Raw genomic sequence first — 13,830 nt, 5'->3', positions numbered from 1 at the left:
ACTTGCTGGCTGTAAAATACTTATTTCCTGATAGGGAATGGGTAGTACCCTCTAAGAGCAGTTTTCCTGATGGATGTCTAGTAAAGAGAGGGCTCCCTCCTTTCCTCATTGCAAGGGTAGGGCTTAATTGCAGGAAACTTTGCTTCCTGCTTCTCCCTGACCTGGGGGCTCCTGCTTGACTAATGTGATAACATAACTGCTTTAGGTTTGAAGCCTTTCTTAATTAAACTAAAACTTCTGGAGCTTGGCAGACCACAGGAGGGAGAAATTAAAGCTCAGCTTGTTGTGCACCACCCATGTACAGCTTGTTGTACAACCATGTACATGGGTGTTGTACAACAAGCTGTACATGGGTGGTGAGAAATGCAAAGGGAAAGGGGAGGGCAAGAAGCAGTGGAAACAAAGTGGCTGTGCTTCAGCTGCTGCTGACCTGATCAAAGTAACTCCATCAGATTTTGGGTGCTGTTAGGCTTGCAGGAAGGTGTCTGTTTATATCTGTTGGTGAGGAGAGCTAAAGTTATGTCAAGAACGTGGGTCAGCTCATCAAGTGTCGCTGGTAATGTCTGCTGTGTGTTTTCTGCCTCTGAAGTTAATGGGGCTTTTGTGTGTCAGAATTTGATGTGAGACCAGCTGCAGTAAGCCCTTTGGAATATGTTGCCGTGGTTTCTTGACATAACTATAAAGTTTCTGATTTCTCAGATACAGGCAGCTTTTGGGATGTGTTTTGTAGCAAGAAGGAAATCATGGATCATACTCTGTGTGTGTGTGTTTCATTCTAGTGTTTCAATAAAGCTGAAGGGGGGAGAGTATGCTCTGTGTTGGAGCAGAATTTGTCTTGGATACGAGTTATCTCAAGCTGAAAGGCACAATAGAGATGAGGAAATGTTCAAACTGCTTTGGGAGGAGGAACTTTCAGTTCCCTAACCCAGATTCCTATTGATAGCACAGAAAAACAGTGCATGAAACATTTGCACAAACATTGGAACTGGTTTTTGGGTGAGGTAAGGACTGGACTCCTTTCCATCAGCAGCACCGTGTTAAACTGGCAGCATGACACTAGTTAAAACTGTGTGCTTGAATCCGTAGTCTGGAACACTGTTGCAACACCAAGTCAGTAATCTGTGCTGAAATGGTACTGGGCTTTATTGAAATCTGTTTGTACTAATATAAAACATACTGCGGCTTAGAACTAGAAACTGGATCTCTGGTACTGGAGGAGGCAGCAAGCACTGTAGTTCTTGTGCGTGTGTGTCGATGTGATGTGTTCCCTGGTTGTATTGTGATGCAATACCATCAATAACCCTGTTCTTGTTTCTGCAGAGTGACCAGCAGCTGGATTGTGCCTTGGATTTGATGAGGCGTCTGCCTCCACAGCAGATAGAGAAGAATCTCAGTGACCTCATTGACTTGGTGAGTATTGGATGCTCTTGACCCGAGTGCTGGGTGTGATGGAGATCTGGTTTGTAAGAACATCTTCTGAAGCATCTCAGAGGTGCGGTGATTTGTTTCTCTCCTTGTCCAGTGGCAAGGTTGAAGAATACAGTAATTGCCCAAACAATGTCAGGAATCTATGTGTTTACTTTGGGCAAGCCAGCAGGTCCTACTGTGTCTGCATGGACATGCTTTGGGATGAAAGGGCAGTCAAAGCTTTCTTGATGAAGTCATAACTGGTTTGGAGGCTGCTGTTTAGTAGAAGTAATTTGGGGGAGTTTATGCAAAGTTGATGCATGTCCTTGTACATGTATGGTGTCTCTTGATGAACTGCCTACCCGGTTGTAGCTTGACACGGGACTCCTGCAGTGAGTGTGCTGTGGCACTTGCTTCAAAGAGATTTTCAAGACAGAATATGTCAGAACACCCAAATCTGTTTATAATTTATGCTTTCTCCCAGGTATTCTGCACTCCTGTGTGTATCCAGTGGCCAGCAGTCTTGTGCCCAATCCCTGCTTCCTGCTTGCACCTGAAACATTGCTTTTCCTTCTGTGCTAGTGAAGAAGGCTAACGTAGGAAGGAGTTGTATGGTCATCACACAAGGTTCTGATTGCCCCACATCCTGTGATGCACAGCTGGGCTGTAGCAGGCTACTTAGTGTCAGTTGTTCCCTAAAACACTGTGGCACAGTTGCCTGTGGAGTAACTTCCTGAAAGTTTTAATCTATACAGAACCTACTATATGGGTGGCTTGGAAAACTTGTTGCTGTTGTCCAGTCAAAATATATGCCTTATTTCTGACCTAAGTTTCAAAGTCTTTGCAGACAGAGGATATTGAGGCTGGAACAAGGCTGTTAGACCTTTGAATTCAACCTTTTATCTTTGCTCTGGTGACTGACTTAAATTTATCAAACTCTACTTAAATACTGCTTTTACTTCCATAAGCCAAGGTATGGGTAAGAAAGCTCTGTGGGTTGGGAAAGAAATTGTTTCTTGCAGCAAGGGATTATTTCTCCTTCTTGAAACCATTTAGTAATGGGCTACATCTGTGCCACCAAAACTCTTGGCAACCTGAAGCATCGCTTTTGTGGCTGTTGGTGAAGGTAGGGCCCAGGAATGAAACCGCTGCCGTGATCTGGGGTGACATGGTTGGGATTTGGATGAAGTTTGGAGGGCTGGACAGGTATTGGGGTTTGAGCAGCTCCTAGGACTGTTCAGAACAAGTTGCTTGGGGAGCTGTGCTGAGCTAGGCTGTGTGATTGGTATGAAGTTTTTTTAACGACTCAGAAAATTGTTGCTTACCTCTGAAGGTTGGAATTGCTTCTGGATGGTGCTCATTAGTGCTCTACATGCTTTCCATCAGCAGCGCGCTCCTCGGGCTTCTCTTCCTATTGCAAGTGTAACATAAACCAGAGCAGTTGGATGCTTGTTAGGAGAGTCTGTGTGATTCCCACACTACCCACTGCAGTCCCTTCTCTGGGGGAGAAATGAACTGATTTGTTAAATCCAGTGTGATTTCTTTATTATTGAGACATCTGTAGAGCTCTTCTGCAGCTGCTCTCAGCCTGACCTCCACAAGCCTGAAGTCTACACCCCAGTTAGACTGGATGCACTGCCACCTGTAAGAGTTCCAAAAACAGCATAAACCAGACTCCAGCAAATAGTTTTTTGACCTTTTTTTGGCAAGTTTCATCCAAACCTTTAAAGCTGATGTTCTCATTCTGTTTCCTGTACCATTACCAGACAATAACCTCCTTGAAAGGAAAGGTCAGACTCCAAATGCAAGTGTAAGTAGGTTCATTAAATCTGTGATAGCATCATAGAATCAACTGGGTTGGAAAAGACCTTCAGGATCATCAAGGCCACCACTAAACCATGTCACACAGTTATAAAAGATGGCACCCAGGTTTGTTTTCCCTTTGTGCTTGGTTCCCTTGCTTCATTACACTGCCATGCTGCAGTAGATGTTAAGCAGAGGCCTACATTGTCTTTTTGTATGGGAAGCTTAGGTTATTACTTTGAGGTTTGCTGCAGCTTAGCTCCCCATGGTCTTACGATAGGAACTGATCTGTGACTGAGAGTGTAGCTGCTGTTTTGCTGCTTGCTTAAGATGCACTGGAAGGGAGATGAAGATGGACTTTCATAAGTTGAAGGTTGCCCAGAGAGGCTGTGGCTGCCCCATCCCTGGCAGTGTTCAAGGCCAGGTTGGACACAGGGGCTTGGAGCAAGCTGCTCCAGTGGAAGGTGTCACTGCCTGTGGCAGGGGCTGGAACTGAATGAGCTTTAACACATCCCTTCCAACACAAACCCCTCTATGACTTAAAAATGTCTTAGTTTTGGAAAACATTTAATATACAAATATAGTGAAGAGCTGATGTCCACTTCCTAGGCTTGGAATTCCTTGTGGGAAGGATAATGGCATGAAGGTCCCTCCCTGAGGTCTCTCTTTGTCAGAGCCATCCTCCACTGCTACTAAGAGTATCTTGGTCCATGGGATGCGTTCAAGGCTGTATGTTACTGCCCCCAAGTGTCGGGCTGCCAAGGAAAAGGGCCTAAACTTAAACATGAAGTAAAAGGGTGGGTGGAAGAGGAGAATTTTTGGGTCACTGGACCTTATCAGAACATACACTTCTCATTCATTAGCAAACCAGTTTGTGGTTTGCCCTTTTACCACATCTGTTGTTGCAGAGTCTGCAATTAGAGTTCATTAGGGACCTTGTCAATCACAGGACTCCAGAGGTCCAGTCTGAAAGAAGCTGTGCTGGTGCTGGTAATGTGCCTTGGCATGGGACACACTGGTTGGAATTCACTGGGCCATTATTTGTAAATAAATTACTTGGGGACTGTCAGAATGTCCTAAATGTCCACAAAAAGAGTTCAGTGGAGGCACATACCTTTTTAATGACAACTAATTTAAATTAGAATGATTTTCCATGTAGCTCCTTTGGAATTTGGGGTAACTGAAGCTTTGGAGCATGTACCTGTGAGCCAAGTCTGAACTGTAAAGCAGTTTGCATAAGAGGAGTGTTAGAGGTGATTGTCCTGCTCTGGAATGGATTTGTGATGAGGATTGGCCTGGTGGTAACACTTGTAACATTAATACAACTCTTAACTGTGTAGCATAAATACTCCTCCTTGGTGCCTCACATTGTCCAGAAGCTGCTGCTGTTGATATCGTGCTTCTCCTAGAAGTCAGTTATGAATCACATCTGTTCTCATCACTTGCTGAAGGAGAATATTAGGGGTATTTTCTGGGTGGAGATGCTTCTTGGTATCACTTAAGAGTGAGATCTTGGTCTGACTCATGGAAGTCACCACAGTGAGGAAGCTGGGAGAGCTCCCTTTGGAGTGGCTGAATGCTTTATACTGAAAGATAGAACAGGCTGAGAGATGTCCTCCTGCTTCCTTTCTCTTAAGATCACTAAGCCAGGGACAGTGTACTTTACCTCTGTCCTTTCCAAGAGAAACCCAGCTTTCAGGTAGTGATGGGATCTATTCCTAGGGCACCTGGGCAGCAGAATAACAGGGCAGGGCAGTGACAGATGCTCGATCACAGCCTTCAGAAGCCTTTGCTGGGTGTTTCTGCAAGCAGCTTCACTGATGTGGCTCCAAGGGAGCTGGAAGTTGGATTTATTGTGCTCATGGGCCATGTGCAGCGGATAAGGGGGCTGGGACACGATTGTGTCAATGGCTGTGCTCTCAAGCTTGGTAGAAGTTAAGCGAGTTCCCCTTGCAAGTAGGAGTTTCCTGCTGAGTGTTTGATTTGGGTGTTTGCCTGTGTGTAATATAACTTAGATGAAAAATGTAGCTGAGTCAGGAAAATCTGATGGCAATAAAAGGGGTGGAGAATTGTCCTTATGGAACTGTCTCACAACATGGACAAGCAGACTCACCAGGAGAGTGGGGTTGCTCACAGCCACAGTCATCTTCCTGTCTTTTCCAAGCCTGATACTCAAGTAAAGCTCAGCTTATCCCCCAAAGGGGAAGCTTTCTTTAAGTACAGGATCAAGTTATGCTGCCATGGAGGAATTAAAGCTGGAGTTTTGTATAGATACAGCAGCCAGTAATGACACTGGTTATGTTTCACAGCTCTGTTTGCAATTAAAGGGCTGGGAGGTGATCATCTTTGCCTCCTCATCACAAGAGAATGATGCAGTATTTTTAGTAGAATATGTTACTCTCTGAAAGTCCCAGAATGGTGAATTTAAAAACAAACTTAGGATTTTGCAATATTTGCACAATATTCAGGACCTTGCTTTATGGAGCTGATGTGCCTCCAGGCAAGGCTCGAGCCTGCCTGCATGCCTTTAGCAGCTGAAGATAGATGAAGCTAGAGAATGTATCCTCCCCACCACCCCCCCAGGCAAACTGCCTTGCTTGGTGTGCACAGCCCATAAAGAACATGAAATTGTGACTGGAGCTTTTTGTATTTAGAGTCCAAAAGCCTCTGCAGTATGGAGAAGAGATAAAATAATCGAGTGCAGATGGCAGCTGAGCATCTAGTGAGGGGGAAGGTGCTTAAAAACCCCATCAGACTCAATTAAAACTTAAGAAGTGCACAGCCAGCCTCATGGTCTCAAAGCAGAGTGTGTGACCTGTTCTTCCTGGCTTGGGTGTCAGATTCTGTGCTACCAGCAGCCTGTTGGGATGTGAACACAAAGATTGTTGGCTAAACAGGAGGCTCTGCCTTTTGGATAGGTTTATGGCTGTTGAGAGACAGTTTTCCACTTGGTGAGGGGCTGTACGCAGGAGTTTTCCAGCTAGAAGGGATTACCTCTGGGTATCTTGATGGTAATAGGAGAGAATGGTGAATGTATGTAAATTGTTAATGTGATGCTTGGCTTAGAGGTGCAGCCCTACTTGTAGGAGGTTGTAAAAGGGAATTTCACTTCTGGCTTCATAGTCACATACTCTTTTTAAGCCTAAACCCTGCCTTTCCTTCCTTCCAGGCTCCTGCCTCTGCACCTCTGGTGTTAGGAACCCCTAAAATGTCTGTTATGTATCTTTCTAAAGGAGTGTGTGTGGGGATCACTTGGTGAGCTTGAATCCTGATTAGAAACCTATGGGTGGTTCGGGGGAAAGCTGGGATATAGAAGCATCACTGGTGAGAACATGCATATCCCTTCATTGTAGCTGGATATATCCAACACCAGCTGGACTCTTGGCACAAATAGTCAAGACTTCCCAGGATATTGATATGCTGTGGTGGCTCCTGGGACTTGGGACTGGTAATGAGATACAGAAGCCTTCACCTGCAGGTCACTAGTCAAAGACTGGGGCACTTCAGTTGGGGCTGCCAGATGGCTGGCTTTTGTTTCCCAGTAAGCTACAGGATGGGGAATGCAGCAAAAGCCCTATTTTATCCAGCAGTTCACCGGAAGAATGCCAAGGATCCTGGTTTCTGAGCTTTTCAAATGGAGCTCCTGGAGCTGAATAGATAAATCCTGTAATCAGTGTGATGTTGCTGCCATGCCATCACTAACCAGACAAACTGGGATCTGCAGTTCCATTAACATTTGCCTTTTTCCAGAGAAGCTGCTTAGTTTTCATTTTGGTTCTGCTAATTGTTGCAGTGCTGGAATTCAGTGCAAATACTTGAATAAAGCTGAGCTGTTTCTCCAGTATCAGTTACATCTGGTCTTGAACACAAAAGTCCATTTAATAAACAAAGCTTGAAGAATGTGTGGCCCTTGGACATCTGATGGATCAAATTAAGGTTGAGCAATGTGCGGATCTGTGGGAGTGACTTTCCAAGTGGTTTCAGGTCCAAGCTGAGTGGAGCCTGGCTTCCTTCTTGGGTTTCCACAACATCCGTTAGGCCGTGGCTGTGTTCTGCAGGAACAGGAAGTTCTGAGGCTGTGCAATGACTCAGGGGAAGTATAATAATATTTTATTAGATGCTGGCCCAGAGGGGAAGGATCTGAGCTGAAGTTTGCAGGAGTGCCCAGTAACTCGCATGGGTTCTTCTTTGCAGTGGAGTGATGTCCCCAGGTGATGTGAGCTGTGGCTTTGTCCACTTCTGTAATGATTAAAGTTGTCTTAATAAAGAAAATCAGGTTTGCATGCAATGAAAATACTCTCCTCTTTGGATGTGACTTTACATTAAAACCTGCTCTAGTCACATGTGTGCTGAGATGCCTGCGTGTTATAGAGGTGAATTCAAAAGACAAATGGATCTGAGCACTGCCTTTGCTAAGCTCTAGAAGCTCTCTTCATCTTCCTTCTGGGTCTTTAAGGAAAACATGTGTCTTCTCATCTTTAATTTTGCTGCATTTAGCATATTTTTCCAGTGTGTAAGGTTCCTGTGGAGCTCTGTACACGCTGAGCTCTGAATAAACATGGAAAAAAAAGGCTATTTCCAGGGACACAACCTTGCACCACAACACTGCTGCTTCAGTTGTAAATATGATTCAGTCAAGGCTGTAGGAGAAAACAACAGCCTTAATGTACTCTAGTTGAGTGGCTCAGGAAGCCACTGAGTATGTAAGGTGCAGAATTTGATTCCCCAACACTGAACACTTCTAAGATTGGGCTGGGCAGGGTGCTGAGCCTTCTACTGTACGTCATGCTTTGCCTAGAAAGGTTGGACCGGATGATCCCTGAGGTCCCCTCAGCCTCATATTCTGTGATTCAGAATCTGATGCAATTCAGCCAGCAGGCTCAAAGCAAGGCTGGGGAATGTGTTTAAGACATGAAGAGCTAAAGAACTGTCCTTGTCACTGCTGAACTCTTTCAGATGCTTGTTTAATCATATAAAAGTAATTCAGAATCAGTTGTTTAGTTGATAAAGTTCCTTTAGCCTTAGAGTGAGTGAAGAAGGAAAGATTATTAGTTGGCTACACCAAGAAGTGTACAGTTTCAGCTTTGGCACAAGTGATTATTTGTCTTGATAGCAGCACAGTTGACTTAATTAAAACACTGTCCACATACCTGCCTTGCTCTGCTGGAGAATACTGTTACTCAAGACAACAGAATCCTTGTTCAACATGCAGGATTATGCTTAACTTGCTTTTCATTCAGCTTTTCCCCCCCTCCATACTACACATTTATTGTATGTGCCCCAACCACAGTGCTCTTGTTACGTGGTATGTGCTCCTGAATGATGCTGCTGTTCAGCTGTGTGACTCAGTCCAGACCCCCAGAGATCCTTCTGCTTTCTTCTTTTCTAATTCCCAGTGAGGGTGGTCTTGCTCCCTGACTATCCTCCAAGCACCATAATAGATGATTGAGTGCTTATTTATGGAAACATGGGTGCATTAGAGTCCAGAGTACACTGTGGACCAAAGGAAACTAATGATGGCCTTTAGCTAAAGACACAAGGTTAAGCCTGTATTCAACATGTGGCCTCCCACTGCTTGGAGTGGGGAAAACTTGTGTCAAAATAAAGATGGGAGCCCAGTCTTTGCTTATAAAACACTCCTTGTTGCTTCAGTGTTTTCATCTCAGTGACACTTATTTACAGTGCAGTGATGAATTGAACAAAACCCCTGCTTTGGTATTGCAGTGTTTGGCTGGGGGAGTGGGTTAATTCTTGCCTTTCTAAATTGAAGTCCCAAGTTTCCCATATAATGACTCTTGGCACCTAAAATCATTTTGGCTTTTCAGTTAATACAGAACAAGCTAACAAGGAAAGTTAACAGCACAGATCCACTGTTTGAGATTGGGAACTCAGAGGATAGGTTGGTCTCCTGAGCAGAGTTGTCTTTGCTGGGATCAGCAATTTTGGATGTTTTCTTGCTGAATATAAACTGAATGTGCACTAAAGAGACCAAAATGCTTCGGGGAAGGGTCAGTGCTTGACATGGAGAAGAACAGAAGGAAGGGTATATGTGTAGTGGAAAGTAACTGCTCAGTGCTGGCATTGCAGCAGCTGACTTAGCCTGGCTGGGCCAAATTCCTTATCACTGCATGTTCTACAATGCAAAGGACCTAAATTCAGAAGGCAGTCCAGTATGCAAGAATCTTGTAACTGCATTCTTAGCAAGTACAGCAGCTCTTGAAAGCTGATGTAATAAATGATACAGAAATGGTTCTCTTGGGATAACGGTGCCACTTGGGGGTTGCTGATAATTAGAATTGCAGGAGGCGTTCCATCAGCTGGAATATCTCTGTTCATTTTATAGACACTGCTGAAGTTGTCTAGTTCACCCAAAGTAGATGAGTGAGTTTTCTTCCCTGTTTTATCCTGAAGAAGGAGAGGAGAATATATTGCCTTAAGTCCTGTAGTGCTGGTACCAGAGGCAATGAATAAATAACATGTTGTTACAATGGGTTATTATAATGTAGTATTATACTCTAGTGAGTATCTTTCTCCTGTGCAGCCAGGCTGAGAGAGCTGGGCTGGGGCAGCCTGGAGAAGAGAAGGCTCCTGAAGGGGAGACCTTAGAGCAGCTCCAGTGCCTAAAGGGGCTGCAGGAAAGCTGGAGAGGGGCTTGGGACAAGGGCCTGTAGGGACAGGCCAAGGGGAATGGCTTGAACCTGCCCGAGGGGAGACTGAGCTGAGCTCTTAGGCAGAAGCTCTTCCCTGTGAGGGTGCTGAGGCGCTGGCACAGGGTGCCCAGAGAAGCTGTGGCTGCCCCATCCCTGGCAGTGTTCAAGGCCAGGTTGGACACAGGGGCTTGGAGCAAGCTGCTCCAGTGGAAGGGGTCCCTGCCCGTGGCAGGGGTTGGAACTGGATGAGCTTTAAGGTCCCTTCAGCACAAACCAGGCTGGGATTCTAGGATTGCATCTCAAAACCAATATGAATTCCTTCTGGTCAGTGAGAGGTTGTCCTCTGCCACTAAGTGCTATGGAAGCATCATACCAGCCATGTGCTATTTTTAAAAGGAAGTTAAACCTAAACATTGATCTTTGGATTATGTAAGGGTTGAAAATTCAGGTGGTTCTTGGGATTGACTCTGTCTTGAGTTTGGGGCTTCTTTTGAAAGTGCTTTCTATGTGTTTTGGGAACTTAAAGACGTGTCCAGTGAGACCGCTCGTGCTCCCTTACCACGTGTGGAGTATAGGGCTTTTCCCAAAGAAATGGAACCCAAACAGAGTCTGGGAAAAACGCCACTTTTCTCCAAATGGTGTTTTCATCACCGTTATTCATTTTAAATGCACATCATTTGACTGCATTTGAGGTTGAAGAGGCTGTTCCCGGACACTTATCTCTGCTGATGGGCAGCTGGCCAGGGAGCAGCTGAGAAGAAGAAATATATTCAGCTGGTCACTTTTAGGAACAACACGGAGCAAAGCTCTTCGTGATGAGGTGCTTTGGGGCTGCCGTGCATGCACCTGAAATGGAAGCAGTCATCTCAAGTTGCTCTCTGCCTGAAGAGTCAGCCTAAAATTAATAGCTAATGGAGAAGCGAAGGAAGAGCCAAAGTGGAACCAGATGGGCTTGCAGCCACAGATACATCATCTCACTTCACCTGGGCCATGACACTGCTGATTTGTAGCAGTATTTGGGTTGTCTGTCTTCAGAATAAGATTTTCCTAAAAGCTCGTTGCTTCCTGCCCACCTTCATTTACTCTGTGAATGTGGAATGGTTTTGACGTTGCTTCAACCAGGTCTTGAGTATCAGATGCTGAACCCCTATGAAAAGCATCTAGCTTTATATAAATACTTTGTTAATCAGAGCCTTTCGGTTATCACTCACTGCCACATTAAGCTGTGTATAGACCAAAGTAAAGCACCTCATACTAATGGTTTGGGCTTTTCAGCACTGTCAGTAAAGTTACCACCCATTTCTTGATTTTCATCTGCGTGTGTTTGCAGGATAATTTTAGATGTTGCATTTCTTGGTAGCCACATCTTTTGTCCTTTGTTTTGGGGGATTATGTTTTGGTCTTTTGTGGTTATGTTGGTTTCTATTTGTGCCTGCTTACTCTGACTAGTGTCCTTTGTATGTTACTGCCTTGGGATTGGAATGGTTTTGTTTCAGGCTGTCGGATCTCTTATGTCGTATCTAGTGCATCCAGATAGTGCTTACAGTTTGGGAGCTGCTGCACCTCAAATTGTTTGGTTTCTTTTCTCCTCTAGACTTCTTCCCTTTGAAAATGTACTCACCAGCTCACTGAAGAGCTGGCTGGAAAAGAACAAAGTACATGTCCACATTGTCTTTATTCCTCCCTCCCCTTTTCCTTTCTTACGAGTTCTGAATTCATCACTTCATGATTCATTTTACCCTCGATTGCCTTTTGTCTTCACGTTCTCCATCAGGTTTTCATCTCTACAATTGAGAATGAAATGTAGAAGAGATCCCACATTCATTATTTCTTTTATCTTCTGTTTCAGCCTGTTGTCACCAATATATTCAAGAACTTGCCAGTTGTCCTATATCCTGTTGCATTCCCAACTTTCTGTTGGAAAAGGGCATTTTACTTGAGTCCCTTTCCCTTGCAGTGAAATCTGGAATGCTTTTCCCAAGGGAAACACACAATGTGCTAATTGTTTAGTAATAGCTCCAGGAATGATTTGTTGATGGTCCCTTGGTGCCCTGAAGTATGTAGAGAGATGGAGTTCCTGGAGGAACCACCAGTGTGGCCAAAGCCTGCAATATGGGAATATGGATACTGATAATGAAAATGGATATTGATCACAAGATATTGATATGGATATTGGTCACAAGAGGCCATGAGATGGAATTTGTGCTTGCATTCATGCTACCTTCAGACTGCACAGTGTCCTCTCTCTGCATTACATCAAAGCTTCTCTGCCACGTTAAGAGCAGATCTTGTTGTCTTTCTCTATGTGAAGCACAGGGGCCAGCTGGGGATCTGAAGCCATTAAAGCTACCTGTGTAGGAGATGTGTTTGACTTTCTGTGTGCACACAGAGACACACAGATTTCTATTAGCCAACATGGTAATGTTTGGCCAGCTGCCTGGAAACTATTCCAAACCCTACCCAGAGTGGGAGCCTGTGCAAAGCCCACTCTGGTGGATAGATGGTGGATGCTGCATTAGCAGCTCCCTCATTTCCCTCCATTATAAATATTTACCCTTATTCATCAGTCCTTGACAATCACTTTACTGGCTGGCTTTGGCAAGAAGCTAACACTGAGGATGTATATATTGAAGTCTACTGGACCACACTAGTGGTTAGGTAATGAAAGCTGGAATTATTGGAGGTGGGAGTATAAGCCTGTGTTGTGAGTAAAGTGCAGCTTGTTTTAGTTCTGATTTGAAAGGGTTCCTGGCTCTGGGGCAGATGTGGGCTGTGAAGAACAAAATCTGTTCTTCAGGATGCTGATCTCTTTTAACCTGAATGTGTTACCCTCCCTCCCCTCCAAACAGGTTCCAAGCCTCTGTGAAGATCTCCTCTCCTCCGTTGATCAGCCATTGAAGATTGCACGAGATAAGATGGTAGGAAAAGACTATCTATTGTGTGACTACAACAGAGATGGAGACTCATATAGGTGAGTTCATACCCAAAGCTCAGAGCTAACTGGTTTACTTTGTGAATGAGAGCTGTGTTTAAGGCTTGCATTCCGTTCTCCCTCTTATTTTTAGCCAAAATATAAATGTAATGGTCTTAAACTTGGTGATGAAGCTGTGACTGTTTCAAGTCCTCTTCTCTTTAGGACTAAAGGCACTAGCTATGAAAGTTGATCTTACGTTTTTTGGAATGTGAGAGGGCACAAACATCTCCATCTCCAGACCGCTGTAGAGAGCGTCAGTTTCAAACAGTGTGGGTCCTGCAGCAGATTTGCCCCAGTGCAGGCTTCTCTCTCCATGGGGCCACAGGTCCTGCCAGGAGCCTGCTGCAGCATGGGTTCCCATGGGGTCACAGCATCCTTTGGGCATTGCCTTTCTTAAGTGTGGGGTCCTCTGCGGGCTGCAGGTAGAGACCTGCTCCACCGTGGACCTCCGTGGGCTGTGGAGGGGAACAGCCTGCTTCACTGTGGGCTGCAGGGAAATTGCTCCAGTGGCTGGACAGCCTCCTCCCTTCTTCACCAACCTTGGGGCCTGCAGGGCTGTTGCTCTCACATACTCTCACTCCTCTCCAGCTTCAGTTGCTTGTGTAGCAACTTTTTCCCCTTCTTAAATACAGTATCTCAGAGGTGTTACCACCATTGCTGGTAGGTTTGGCCGTGGCCAGCAGCAGGTCTGTCTTGGAGCTGGCTGGTATTGGTTCTGTTTAAGAAGGGGGAAGCATCTTCTCACATAAGTCACCCCTGTAGCCCCCTGCTACTAAAACCTTGTCACACAAGGCCAGTACTGTCCCCTGGTCTGTCTCCAGAACAAGATGAGGGCCACGAGGATGAGCAGGGGGCTGGAGCATCTTGATAGCAGCACAGTATGCACAGTATGATAGCAACATGGTATGCACCTCCTGTATGAAGACAGGCTGAGAAAGTTGGGGCTGTTCAGCATGGAGAAGAGAAGGCTGCGTGGAGACCTCACAGCAACTTCCA

General features: G+C 45.1%; 1 protein-coding gene across 2 annotated transcripts in view; it reads left to right on the top strand.

The window, feature by feature from the left end:
- Positions 1 to 13,830, top strand: part of CAPZB (capping actin protein of muscle Z-line subunit beta) — a 63,482-nt gene that overhangs the window by 17,884 nt on the left and 31,768 nt on the right. For both annotated transcript variants that reach the window (XM_061357360.1, XM_061357359.1), the window contains exons 2-3: positions 1,321 to 1,410; positions 12,710 to 12,831. In XM_061357360.1, the coding sequence (XP_061213344.1) occupies positions 1,321 to 1,410; positions 12,710 to 12,831 (212 nt within the window). The remainder of the gene's footprint in view (positions 1 to 1,320; positions 1,411 to 12,709; positions 12,832 to 13,830) is intronic.

Source organism: Neopsephotus bourkii, unplaced genomic scaffold, assembly GCF_033783945.1.
Source record: "Neopsephotus bourkii isolate Nb327-2 ecotype Australia unplaced genomic scaffold, CSIRO-AGI_Nbou_v1 NB_891, whole genome shotgun sequence".
Lineage (NCBI taxonomy): Eukaryota > Metazoa > Chordata > Aves > Psittaciformes > Psittacidae > Neopsephotus > Neopsephotus bourkii.
Note: the sequence above shows the minus strand (reverse complement) of the source record. Positions and strands in the feature narration are given on the sequence as shown.